Source organism: Heliconius melpomene, chromosome 17, assembly GCF_056956725.1.
Source record: "Heliconius melpomene rosina isolate 202511_hmr_F chromosome 17, ASM5695672v1, whole genome shotgun sequence".
Classification (NCBI taxonomy): Eukaryota; Metazoa; Arthropoda; class Insecta; order Lepidoptera; family Nymphalidae; genus Heliconius; species Heliconius melpomene.
This window is the reverse complement of record NC_140405.1, coordinates 6,768,286-6,783,027: the sequence shown is the minus strand read 5'-3', so window position 1 is coordinate 6,783,027 and position 14,742 is coordinate 6,768,286. Positions and strand designations below refer to the sequence as shown.

General features: G+C 31.1%; 1 protein-coding gene across 2 annotated transcripts in view; it reads left to right on the top strand.

Moving 5' to 3' along the window:
* The first annotated feature begins 2,451 nt into the window (after positions 1-2,451).
* The window catches only part of LOC146530041 (paired box protein Pax-6-like), a 37,048-nt gene continuing 24,757 nt past the window's right edge, over positions 2,452-14,742 (top strand). The window contains exon 1 of one of the 2 annotated variants that reach the window (XM_085200982.1): positions 2,452-2,744. In XM_085200982.1, coding sequence (XP_085057108.1) covers positions 2,615-2,744 — 130 coding nt within the window. In that variant the 5' untranslated portion in view covers positions 2,452-2,614. The remainder of the gene's footprint in view (positions 2,745-14,742) is intronic. The other variant, XM_085200981.1, reaches the window with a different exon arrangement.

Sequence of the window (14,742 nt, the reverse complement as noted above, 5' to 3'; positions counted from 1 at the left end):
ACAGTTTTAAGTAACAATTCCAAGCAATAGAGCACCTAACCTGCAGGGCTCTAGATACGGCCTTTCAGCTGTTGTCAGATAAAAGTGCCGGGCGGCATCACAAATAAATATATTCATTAGGTGACACCCACGCGCTATCTCGCCAGTAAATCCTGGTGTCGGCGCCTGTCCCAAGGAGCTCGGGGCTCGGGGAAAACGACCAAAACTACACCAATAAGAAACCAATATCATTAAATAATAATAGTGGAAATTGTTTTGTTTGTGTCGCGATAAATGGTCTTAATTGGAATTGAAAAAATGGTGGAATTGTTGTTTTTTTTTTGACTGTAGTATATTTTTTTGGCTACAATTATATTTTTTTATAAAAAATTTAAATATAAAAAAATAGCATCTTCAATGATAACTTTGACTATTCTGATTTTAATTAGAAAAAGTAAAATCAAAGTAGTCTTCCAATTTCTTTCTTCATTTATTTAGGTTAACAAAATATATTCCCTAACTAAGTTTTTACTTACTATTTCACATTATTCCTTATATCAAAAGAAATTATGAATATAATACAAACAAATCAGTGTATTTACCCGGTATTTGATGTACACTCACTATCATTAGTGTCTAATGAGGGCTGGAATAATGGCGGGGTGTGATTGTCACTGGTGCGATACCGGTAAGTGCTCTATTCACTTTCTAAGTGAATAAATTGAAGTGCTATGATTGTTTGATGATAAAAAATTTAATATAAGCCGTTTACTTGTGATATATTAGTGTAATAGTAGTGTTTTTAAATTAAATTTGTAATAATTGTATTTTTTAGAATGAAATTAAAGAAATACTTTAATTTTAAGAATATATCTCTAAATATTAAGTCAGTAGGCATTATTTGTTAAAATAATATTTTAAAATGTCTAACCTAAAAAATATTTGTTATAATATACCTACATATACACTCTTTGTAATAATAAATATCTTTACATATTTTCTATATTAATCAAGTACAAAGAGAAAATCGCTTAAAGTAACGAAGGGTTTTCCGAGTTTTTGGCTTTTATAGCAACGGCGTTGGTTAGGCGGCGGTATATAAAGACGACGATTTTCTTAGGCCGAGAAAAAGAAAACAATTTAAATAATATAAATATTTCCGTTAATGAATATTGAACCTACCCTTACCCTTTAAACCTACACCATAAGCACATTTTTTACGTAGAAAATATAGATAATACAAAATTTTAACACACTTAGCTATTTTCAAACAAATGTACACATTAAGTGTAATTATTTTACTACCGTCCTTACAGAAGCTAAAGAAAAACTGTATAAGGAAACCACAATGTCGATCGAGATTGGTATGAATTAAAGACTTAATACAAAGAGCTATATTTACTTACCATCAAAGGAACGGAATAAAAGGTTTAATATTAATACCAGCTGTATTTTATACTCTGTCAATCTGTCTCTCTGTATATTCTGTTTTATCTGTAATTAATGAAAATTGCACTGATATACACTAATAAATTGCCAATAAATGGGTTGAATACAATTCATCTAACCACAACAGGTAATTTTAACTTCCTGCAGAAAATATTCAATATTTTTATCTTAAGAGTTGAAATATTTTTTTAAGTAATCATAAAATATTGAATATTTTAAGTACAATCATATAATTAAATAATTAAAAATACTAAATTTGCCGTTAATAAAATTATCACCAATATTCCTCTAAAGGATTACTGCTACCGGCACGTTCCCATACATTTATATTATAAGTAATTTATATTTGAATCCTATAAATGACATCGCACACAGTACCTACGTAATATAACTTAATATGACGACTCTAGGTACTCTTCCATTTAATTAGAATGTAGCGCGCCCGTTACTGAACTATTAGAATGCTAAGCATGATTAACTAGACCTACTGCTAATTAAGAAGTAATTATTATCATATCGTTGTCTCTGTCTCCATTGTAATTTTACTATCAGCCAGAACGGGAAAGGTATACATTAACACCTCCGTTATAAAGAAATGTTGAAAGATCACCTGTGCTCACTACTGTAATTCTACTACCGAGCGGTAGAGCACCTGTCCCTTTCATACGGTTCAAGCTTAAGCTGAATCGTACGAGAGCGAGTAGGAGTAGTTTTATTCATGTTTAAAACCAAAAGGGCTTAGCATTTAATATTTTTTCATAGAATCTTAGTCCGTATTGCAATCTTTATAAACTCTATACTATTCTATTGGGCTCTACCAACACGTAAGCCTGGACGGAAGGTTGCAAATAAATCGAGAGCCGCCGTAGTTTTGACGCGTTCGGAAATCGAATTAGGAGCGTTAGAGCGAGAGGTACGGCGCTACTAGTTGTACACAGTGCACGTCGAGGTAGCGGAGGTAGTTTTTTGTTATTGTTTGTCGGTGATTTTTTCCGAGGCGTGCTAATGGGAGTAGGCGCGAGTGGGCGCGCCGGTGCGGCAAGCGCGCTCTTCAGTGTTCTGACTGAGCTTCGAGCGAGCGTGTGCTGGCACTGTGCTCTCCGTGACGACTCGGCACCTTGCTAGAACTGATACCGTGAACTGTTGTGTTGATACTGTTGCGTATGCTGGCGACGGTGGCTCGACCATGTTGATATCGGCGGGCAGCGGCCCTACACCTGAGTTCTCGCCCGCCTCGTGCTGCGCCTCTTGGAAGATGGAGCCGGCGCCGCCAGTGCCCGCGTCCATCACCCAACCTCTCAATATTTCACCCAACGGTAAGTCTAGTTCTTTTGATAAATATAAAAAAAATGATGAGTCCCAGACTTTGTAGAAAAAAAAATTGTAAATAATTAAAATAATTTAAGTTATTTCTGTTCTATAGTTCATTATATTTTAAATAATTCATGTCAATATAAATAAGGCATCAAATTAGTTCAGTTTTTAGTTGTAGGTATCTATTATAATTGACAGTAATGAGACAGACAGACAGTAACGAATCATCTTAGTTAAAAAAATCTAGGTATTAAAAAATTTTAGCTTAGAAAATGATCATTCAAATGCTTGCATTTCATTTATAAACCTTATATTTTAAGAACCTATAAGGATTCTAAATAGCTCGTTATTGAAAAATCTTGGTACTTATTAGTTACTTCAACTATTATTTTTTAGACTAATGAAAATTCTTATTAGAATCTATTTAGATTCTGTAAATTACTAATATCATATATAATACATAGTATTAATTATACCTTAAAAGTTCATATGAGCATATATTATATTTCAAAAATTAAATGTACTTTTAATGATTATATCTAAAGTTTTTACTTCCGACGGCACACGTTTTTTGCTATTTTTTGCGATCTTTTTTGGCACTACAAACATTGTTTTTTAGAATAAATATACATACACGTTAATTGAATATTGCATATTAAATAGATTATGTTTTTCATCAGCAATAATGCAATTAAGGCTGCTTCCATACTTGTCATTTTTCATATTTGTTTGGGTAGGCCTTGTTGTGCCTTGTATGGCATTCTGGGCGTGCCAGTACTTTTTCTGATCGAGTTATTATAGTTGTATATTATGCCAATCCACGTTATTATCAACCTATCTCCACATTTTTAGTATGTGTTTTTATAAAAACAATGATATATTGAACGTACTAGTGATGTGTAAATTATGAACTGTATTCATAATTTTTTTTTTAAAGTTCAATCGTTTTGTATGTTTGTCATGTATTTGTCAAGCAGCTGCGATGAGTGGGCGAAATGTGATCACAGGACATTGCCAGCATTGTATCGATATCAATAGAGCTAATTAACTGATAGATCGCCTTCTAGATACCGGTAGCATTTCCGGTGAATGTTGATATTACAGACAGAAGTACCTACCTCCTTCTTCTAAAGCGTTATGATTAATGATAACAGTAACACACGTACTATTACTTTTCAAAGTAGGTATATTATAAACTTTTTTTTTTTGTTGTCGACTAAAATAGTAAGAATTCCTCGTAACTACTAAAGCATGAAATTTCTTGTTTACTTTTTGGATAAAAGTTGCGCTTATTTTCCGGATTTAGCTTTTAAATTATCGGCATTTGTTCGAAATTAGGTGTCTAGTTTTTGCCTAAATTGATAGGCTATCCGCTTGAGAGTTTGTTATGGTTGTTATAGGAAAAGAATAGTTGATAGAAAAAAATATTACAAAGACTATTATCATACTAAAGAAATAAAGATATTGTTAAAATTCTTTGCGGTTATTGAGTTTTTGCACGATTATAGGGGAGACTACCATAACGTGAATTATTTTAAAATAGGCTCTGACAATTTTTTTTAAAGCTAACAGTTTAAATTTCACCTAGTCGTCCTTTTTATTACACAATAATTGTTGTCTTAGTTGTATAAAATTGTATAATTTTGTATTTGACAAAAAAACGACGATGTAAATGTGAAGAAATCAGTTTTTTAATGAAAAATTTTGATACGTACAAATTTAATTAATTATTTTTTTTAATTACGAATACGAGTTTAATTCGTTTTTAAAGTAAAAATTGAAATAGGGCCATTTGGACCAGGGGTCTAGTGCTAGGACACTCCGCCCTGCACTTTCCAGAGGCATTACTATATTAAGGCCTGCTAAGGACAGGCCCTAAAAGTTTAAATATACACCAATTTAATTTTTTAATTTGTTGAAAATTGTTGTTCACATATATAAGTTCATCCATGTATAAGCATGTGCATATAAACATGCTTAGTTAAGAAAATGCACGGATTGAAGCACAGTGATTTATTGATTAGTAAATATAAAATAATGTAGGTACATCATAGTCACAGGAAGTAGTTAATAGTTAATTGAAGTGATAACTTTCTTGTAAATGGCGTTTTACATAAATAAAAGGTAATAATATTTGTTTTTAGACAATATTATAAATAATACAATAATTTATAAATGTTATTAAATTTCTCAAAGATAATGCTTCTGGGTTCAACATGGATAATATTCCTCTGCCCACCTTGCTACGCAGGAAAAGCGAGATGATAATAAAAACAAAAATGAATTCTTTTTTCCGTTAAGTTTTACTCTTTAATATGCCGCGTATGCAAGTGCAAGTGTATGTTTTTCCTACAACATAAAATGCAATAGATGTCTGAAAAGGAATAATGTAAGAAATATATATTTTTGTTATGTTTATAAATTATTTCTGAAATTTAAAAGTCACATATGAAACAATTTAGCATTCATAAAAAATGCAATTTATGGATTTGATATGAATTTTTAGTTATTTTTTTTTGCTGCACGCTGTAAGTCGCATATAGCAGTGATGGCACAGGAAAGTTAATGTTAAAACACTCTGTTTTACCATTTTCGAAGAGTTTTTGAGGTATTTCTTGTTCACTGGCGGAAATGTATATAGTCCGAATGCTTTAAATTTGTACTAGCAAAAAGTAGCGTAAAATCTCTATTTATCGCCATTGAGGCCCTAGTAAACAACCCTCAGTAATCGAAACTTAATTATCAATTCAAACAGAGTATATGGGCGTCAAATACAAATGATCTTGTACTGCAATAAAAAAAATTGTATATTTATGGCTGATTTAAAATGACAATAAAAAAATATATTTTAAAATATTATTAATATTAGATGTTAAGGCTTCTTCTTCTTGGGTTATTTGTTCGATAGAACTAAATTACAGACAAAAAGTATAATATCTTACTTAAAAAAATGTTATCGACATCTTTTAATTAATTAAGAAATGCAGTTAAGAGGAACCGGTTATTGACATTTGTTATTTGGACAAAAATAAGCTATATTCGAATATTTTCATAACAAAGTTTCTTATATAATCTGTTGAAATTCATAATATAAAACAAAATTGCTATGACGGTAAAAAAATAATAAGCAATACCTCGCACTTACCTTTTAACAGGAAATTTCCTTATTTTCAGAAGTTATTTTTTTTAAGTATTCAATCAATAATAGTCGTTTACCGTGGCTTTTATCCTATATGTAATAAGCACCATATGATAAATTAAAAAAATAAACTTATAATTTTAAGAACATTGAATTATTTAGCAAACTACAGGATAACACATTATTGGTTTTGTAATATTTACTTAATTATTTATTTTTTACTAAAATTTATATTTATTATGTACTATTTATTATATATCCTATATCTTATAAAACAAAGTCGCTTTTCGTGTCTGTCTGTTGTTTCTAACTCTTCTTCTTCTAAACCACCCAACGGATTTTGATGCGGTCTTCACCATTAAGTCGAGTGTTTTTCGTAGAAGGTTTATATATAGTTTATTATTTGTACATTCTTATGTAAATTAACATAAATACGATAAATGTGTATAAAGTCCTACCGGTTGAGACACTTTCGCGCATGCGCTGCTCTAATGGTAAGTACTACATGAAAAAAATGTACTGGAGTATTGTTCCTCTTAATAAGATCTACAAAAAAGTCCGCGACGGCATATTCGTATCTTTTAAGAATAACGTGTAGTGATCATTTTTCTGTCTAAAAATAATAATTTCAATATATTTTTTATTGTGAGGGATATTTTTCCATAATGGTATTAATCCTTATCCTTTAAAATACTTTATTAATTTTCTACGTTAAACGAAGATAAAATTTGCTTTTTACAATATTTCGAAGTTGCGAATAGTTTTAGAGAAAAACGCATTTAATTGTTGACACATCCCGCCGTTGACACATCAGCTGTATGTTACCCAAGTTTCACTTATCCCTTACTCTCAGCATATAAATAAGTACATTAGTTACGTTGGCCATTTAATGTAGACCAAAACTGTCTTTTACTGTTTTTCATTTTAATAAGTACTTTAGAAGTTGTTACAATATCAAAAAAATCCTTGCTGCGAAACGGCTCGCCACACGCCATACATCCGCCGCGCCCGCCTGCCTTATACGCATCGGTGTTTCAGTGGTAGAATGCTCGCCTGCCACGCGGGCGGCCCGGGTTCGATTCCCGGCCCATGCATTCTATTTAATTTTTCTCACAGGCAGCCACATCGTGCTTGCTTTTCATCAGGGACAGAATACCCCCTTCAGCATTAACCACAAGCTCGAAAAAAAAAAAACCGGCTGCCTCTATAGCAACGAAGATTTAGTTAGAAGCGTTTGCACGTATTGGATAATTCGAGTTGAATGTATTATTTAAGCGCGATATATTTGGTTTCACATTTTTTGTAGTAGTTAGTAGTAGGTAGGTTTTTGTTTATAATTTCTTCCGTTTAAAAATAGTCATTTAAATATATTTTAATAAGTACTTGAAAAGATGAGTAGCACAGATTTAAAATTACGGTACCTACTAAAAAATCCTTGCTGTGTAAAACAATTGGAAAATCCTTATTGAAACTACGAAAATGCGGGTTGCATTAGGGTTTAATTAATTTTCACATTGTCTTAAGTGCTTTGCAAACATACATTACATGAATAATCCAGTAGTTAAAGCGGGCGAAGCCGCAAGAGGGTCGCTAGTGTGTATATAAAATATCTTTAAGCTATTTACATACTTATATACTAGTATTAATAGGATTTAGTTATTGTAACAATGATTGATTTATTTGACCCAAAAGCGGTATATTAATTAAAACAACCTTAGTGATTATGATAGTACTAAATTTTATTAACATTTAATGAAAATATTTCTTTGAAGCCAAATACATAATTTTATGAAATTATTTTTTATGAGGCCAGTCGTGGCGCAGAAGCATTAGCGTGCGACTTTACACGCGACAGGTAGTGCGTTTGATTTCCACGAGAGGAAATGAAATATTTAATATTTTCATTTCTTCGCTCTGGTGTCTAGGTGGTAGAGACAAAGCGTGGCGTTGAGTCCCGCCACTCAACACGCAATGCTTTCAGAATTCGGTGGAAAGTGGGAAGTGGAGTTTTTTAACGTAAGGTTTCCACACATCGTGAAGCCGAAAAAGAAATGCTTTATGTCTAATTAGACATCGATAGTGTTTGGAGTAAATTGTAAATTATAAATAAAAAGGATATAAACAGACAGACATAATTAAACTAGATCGATGCTAAGAACCTACTTTTTTATAGGTTAAGGTTGTTTAAAAACCTATAAACGCTAGTCGCAATTATATCTACTATTCTTACTGAGCTACGAGTATGCCAATTATATTTAATAGATTTAAATTACAGAAGGAGAGTATGTAGGATTTCAATAATTATGTTATACAAGAGAAGGGATGTTTCTAGCAAATTTTTCAAATCATATATAACCTCCTCTAGATATATCTTGGAATAAGTTTTTTATTACTTCATTTAATCTATTGATTTTAAGCAAAATCTGAACTATGCATAATGATTTTTTTAGTAATAGTTAATGGTTGAAGGCTTAAATTTTGTACGAGTTAATATTGCGGTCAATTTAGCACACAGCTGAAATTAGGAATAAAATATCATAGGTCTTCATTGATTCCATATCTGTTATCAAATTATACACAGTCAAAGGTTATTTTATAGATTTTTTTAAAGTTTCCTCGTAAAGCCAGCCAGCCCAATTGAAAATAATATAATGGCAAAATCACAAGAGAACAAAAGGAGGAATAAATAAGTACAAAAAATATCGAAATACTTTTGTAAGAATAACCATTCCTGAGATACAACAATTTTAAGCATTGAAAGAATGAGGAGGAAATCATTTTAAAGATATTTCGCGTAGGTAAATCCTTTATTTATTTAGCTATATTATGATTACCAGGATCAAATTTTAGTCACTTTTGGATCTTATAGAGTAGTTTTGGATTTTACGTTTTAAATAGTATTAAATATGTTATGTTAGTTGATGGTATATTATATTGTCGCTCTTTAGCAGGTTAATATTAAACAAGTTCAAGAGCTGTTTAGTACCGTGTACATTGATTCGAGTAATTTTCAGGTCAAACTTCAATGTCAGCAAAATATGTACCTATAATAATAACTGTAATCTTACCAGTCTATATAAATTGCTTTAGAAGTAGGTAAATATAAGGACTCTATGTAGTCTTACCGTAATTATTTGTCGATGGTAGTCTTGTGATATTAAACTTAACCTTTTCCAAGATAACTATTTTAAATGATCCTTATTTATGTGATAATCATATAACATGTAAATATTTCATTGAGGATAGGTCATTGTGTCATGTGGTTAAGCTTCCGACTGTAAGAGCAATTATTGTGGGTTCAATCCTCACTCATTAGAATGAAGTTTTTTATTCATCTCCAGAAGCAGCAAAGCAGCAAAGAACCCTTCTAGAAAGAAGGGCAAAACGTGGCATTGGGTTCTGCAACTCAACACGGCATGTCTCCAATTTGAACGGAAAGTGGAGATTCTTAACATGAAGTTCTCCCTAATTACTTTGCTATGAAGGAAAACGTGTGGAGCTGAATTATTTCCGATTTTTTTTATTATGTGGTTAGGTATGATTTTAATTCCCACTTCTCGCTTTTTGCAGAAGATGAGCAATAGATGGGGCCGTGAAGAATAGAACCATGTTTTAATGATTTAAAATAAAATTAAATAAATAAATTTCAATAAATATTACGAAATGAAAAAATATAAGTATATATAGCTTAAAATGTTTACTGTAATACTTAATGCGTAATGTCGAATGTCCCGCATGGCGCTAGTGTGAAAAATTCTTGAAATGTTCGACAGGTATTTTGTGTAGGTGCATATGAGCACCATGTGCAACGAAATTATAGCTGGATGCGGGTGCTAAGTTATGTATTATATTATAGTAAAATAACGCATTTAAGGTACATAATAAGAAAGAATAGTTTGTCTCAATTTCGTACCTTTAGATATGCTATAAACATTTATTTGATAAATAGCTTTCGAGAAATTGTTTTGGGGAGAAATTTCATTTGTTACAAAAACTATTCTTATAATATTTATTTTTATTCTTATCATAATTTCTCACTTTCACACTGTTTGTCTATAGAAAAAAATATTAGCATACGAGCGTTCACCTGTCATGATGCTGAAATGTGGTAGTTAAAAGCTGGTATAGTCAACACATTTAAAATCTATGTAGCTATATTTGGAGTTTGCTTAAGGATAAAATCAGAAATAAAGTTTTCCGATAACAAAACCCTGAATAAAGTTGCCGGCTTCGATAAGCGTCGAAAGTGGAGGATCGAGAGTTCTTATGCATCCTGGGGGAGGCCTATGTGTAGTAGTTGACATGAATAGGCTTCGTGGTATTTTTTTCTTTATAACTTTAGAGAAAACTGTTCACTTTATCTTATTAGTAATTGATTTAAAGATTCTTCAAAATAAAAAAATCGATCACTAACTTTTCATGTAATATAAATATTAATTTAAATATTGTCACTTTAAAAAAATATGACGATATTCAAAATGGCCATCCATACTCAGAAAGCACAAAAGTAAATATTCTTGGTGGTATTATGATGAATATTCTTGAAGATCTTTCTTTGGTTTAGCTTAGACTTTAGTCATCTCACTTTGAGACATTCAAAAGAAAAGATGAGGAAGAAAACTTTTATTTGCAACTCCATTAAAAAAAACGTGGCTATATTAATTGATAAACAAAAAAAAAGATAATATCTTACATATTATAACTAATAACTTATGCAACTTAGCGCTTGTACAGGAAACAATTTGTATTATTTATAATTTACAATTCTCAATTTCGAAGTAGAATGAATAAACAATTAAAAAAAAACAGCTCACCTTCTTAAAAGCAGTTTCGCAGAAGAGTAATATCTCTTTTAAATACTATCAAAATCGATTTAACCGTTCTATAAGGAACGAATGTTTGGAAATTCACGTAATGAAATTCTAGCGTAGTTAATTATAATTTTCCTGTAGTCGACGTTCAATCGCGTAATACGAGAGGAAATTATATTAAACTAGCTACCCAAACGCGGCTTCGTCTGCTTAAGAACCCGCATTAATCTATTGTTATATTATAATTAGCTAAATAATACAATATTTTTACATAAATTACAGCCCATGTGTTATTGTGATGTTTAAGCTATATAACTGCAAAGTTTCATCTAAACCTGTTCAGTAGTTTTTGCGACAAAGTGGTACAAACATACACCCTCATAAATTTTCACATTTATAATATTAGTAGGGTTATATATTTTTTTGCAGTTGCATACCTATAGTACGTACAAAGTTGTTAATTATAAAATAACAATTTTACTTTTATTACAGTATGTTGTCCGTCTGTCTGTCTGTCTTTCTGCCTTTATCTTAGGAACACTTGGAGATATCAAGTTGAAATTCAAACCATATACTCAAATCTATGGTCTCATGATTTCCTGAAAAAAAAAAAATTCTATATTTACTTTTAAAATTTTGTTTATTTTATATCAATTATTTAAAATTTTATTCAAAATTATGAGTTTTTTTAAGGCGTTACGCTGTGTCCCACATGTAGCAGGGTAGGCAGAGGAAACTTGGAAACTTCCGTCAGCTATTAAGCCACTTCTGTTCTCCAGTTTCTTACGAATTCTTTAGGCATTACGTGGCGGAACTCAACGCCGCGCTTTGCCTCGTTACCAGACCAAAGATATGAAAATATTAAAAATGTAATTCTTCCGAGTGGAAATCGAACAAACAATCGTCACGTTGACAGTCGCTTGTACAAGTGCACCACGACGATCTTGTTCATTTATTTACTATCTTATATTTATTCATTTTGGATTTCGCAAATTGCGGGGTAGTCATATAAGTTTTTTCTATTTAAACAGATTGTTTTAAGGTAACGGAAATTTTTAATTCAAATATTTGAATTTCAATCCCAATAATATTTCGCTTGGCCATACATATCCGAATTTGGACATTAATTATTATTTTAAAAAATCATGTGAAATAATAATTAATTTTCTTGTTATTAATTTATTACTTAATTAAAAAATTGTAAAAATTTTCTACATTCTTACGTTATATTTAAGTAACTGATTACGTCTGTGTTCACTGAGTGCAAATCTAATGGAAACCTTATATTAACAATGCCATCCTAACTAAATTATGCTGAACTAGATGTTTGCTTACGTGTTTCTTTTATACTTATTTGGGTAAAAATAAACATATAGGAATACACATATTATATATAGGTATATGAGCTGATTATAAACAGCGCATCTATCTTCACCTCAAAGGCCGGCAACGCACCTGTAGCTCCTCTGGTGCTGCACGGGGTCGTGGGCGGCGGTGATCACCACCAGGTGACCCAAACGCTCGTTTGCCTTGTCCTTTTTTCCATAAAAAAAAAAAATCAGCTACCACGGGCGGAGTGTTAATGTAAGACATAAAGACATTCCGTTTCGCAATTTTCACCGAATTCTGAAGGCCTTTTGCCTCGACACCAGATGCCAGACCAAAGAAATGAATATACCTATATAAATTTAAATAATTTTAATAATTTTAAATTAAATTTTATTTCCTCGAGTTGGGATTGAACCCACAACCAGTCGCGTTTAGAGCCACATACTTGTGCCCTGCGCCAATAGTCACACACTACACATATATCATATTTAAATGATTACAACTGTCATTAAAAGAAAGTAATACAACATAAAACAATTTAGTGCTTGGTGTCTATACTTAAATATTGTATTAGTGATATTTTCTAGATTTAGATATATTATATATTATATATCTAGATATATTTAATGTCAATTATATATATTTATAGATAGTTCACTTTTATTTTATCATAATTTGGAGTAGAGTAAAGCAGTTAGTTAGTTAGTTTTTGATGAGTCAAAAAAAATATAATACTTTCATAGTCACAGCTATAACAACACATCGTCGGCTCGCTTTGTACGTCAAGGTTTAACAAAATGAGTTTGTTCAGGTGTTACAGTAAATCTAATTAACATTTAAATGGTGAACACGCATAATCAGCTGGCTTTGATAACTGAAATGATGGTGCTTAATTAGTAGGCAAATGCCATAATATATTAATAGGGTGGAGAACCAGCTATAATTCACACACCATATTCTTCAATAAAATGTGAAACACTTGTACATACTCTTAAGGTGGTGGTTGCGTACCACAAATGAATACTTCACATATTTTAACTCTATAATTTAATTTGCAACCTTGTTGTTCATAATGTTATATTGAAATTGAGTTACCTACTAAGAAGTTTATGAACCTTAAAAGCAAAATTAAATCAGCTTTACGCTGTATCAAACACACAGTAGGGTAGGCAGAGGGAACCTAGTGTTGAGACACTTCGTTTTCTACTTTCCGCCGAATTTATAAAGACATCGCGTCTTTTTGCCTTGGTGCCAGAGGAAAAGAATGAAAATATTAATAAATAATAATTCATTCCCTAGAGTTGGGATCGAACCCATAACCGTCGCGTTACACTCACACCCTAGTGCCACTGCGCTACGACGGCTTCGATGCGAAAACATTGCTCTTAATTTTTATATTTTTGATTTCAATCTTAAGTGTATCTTTAAAACTGCCTACAGAGAAAACAACGATAAAATTATTTAGATGAAGTTATATATTATATGTAGGTACTATAGCGTTAATGTTGAATGAATTAACTTCATCTGTCGAAATTTTATGAGTATAAATAATTATATAGCTCTCGTATGTTTTATTCATATCTAGATAATTTTATTATTCTTCCAACGTCTCTATGTACGGACGTTGATAGTAAGACCAAATTTATTAACATAGATTATCTTTTTAGGTATAGAAAAACACGTTTGAATTAGTAGGCGGACTAATTCTAATGTAAGCTTTTCGAGTGAGTAACGAATAAACAAATTATAACGTTTTATCTAATAGATTTGCAATTGGTTTTTTTTTCAATATTTTTTTATATATGTATAATATTGTTTCTTTTTATATGAGTAGATTTGGAACCGATTTGGAACAAAAAACTCATCGTATCAATTACCTACTTATTACTTTATTAATTGTTTAATTTACATAAAATTCCACTAAATTATAGCTATTGTTATTTTAAAAGTAATTTTATAAGCCGATTTTGTTTACTCAGTAGGATAATGTGGCCGTGAATTTATTTAATATTTTAATTTTCTCGCTCAAGTATGGCGAAGCGCGGCGTTGAGATTCGTCCGACATGTTTGTTTTAAATCGATCGAATTTACACATTATTTGTCTCTCAATATTTATGTGAATTTGTTAATACTGACTAAACTAATAAATAAATAAATAAATAAAAATATTTCAGATATATACGTCATTTTAAATCATTTCAAATAAAATTAATGGAAATACTCATTTTACTTTTTCATTTCAAAAATAAAAACGCAGAAAGGCCGCACGACGGTGGTCAAACGCACTTATAATTAATTCCATTTTGATATTTACATCCATTATGATAGTAAAAGCTCATATTGATAGTAATATTACTCACATTTTACTACAATTTAACTAGATCATCAGTTACCTACAAACATCATAATTCAAGAGGACCAGTCGTGATGCAGAGGCATAAGTGTGTGACTGTGAACGCGGCTGTTCATGGGTTCGATTAGGAACTCGAGGAAATAAAATATTTATTTAAATGTAATTTTCATTTCCTCTCTCTTGTTGAGTTCCGAAATGCCTCCAGAAAAATGAGCAACGGAGTGTCTTAACACTAGGTTCCTTTTGCCTACACTGATGTAGGGGGATACATCGTGAAGCTGACTTTATGTTTAATCATTATTCAACATGTACCTACTCGTGTAAAATAAATACAAAATATATTCATAAAAGTAAAACAAAAACAACAA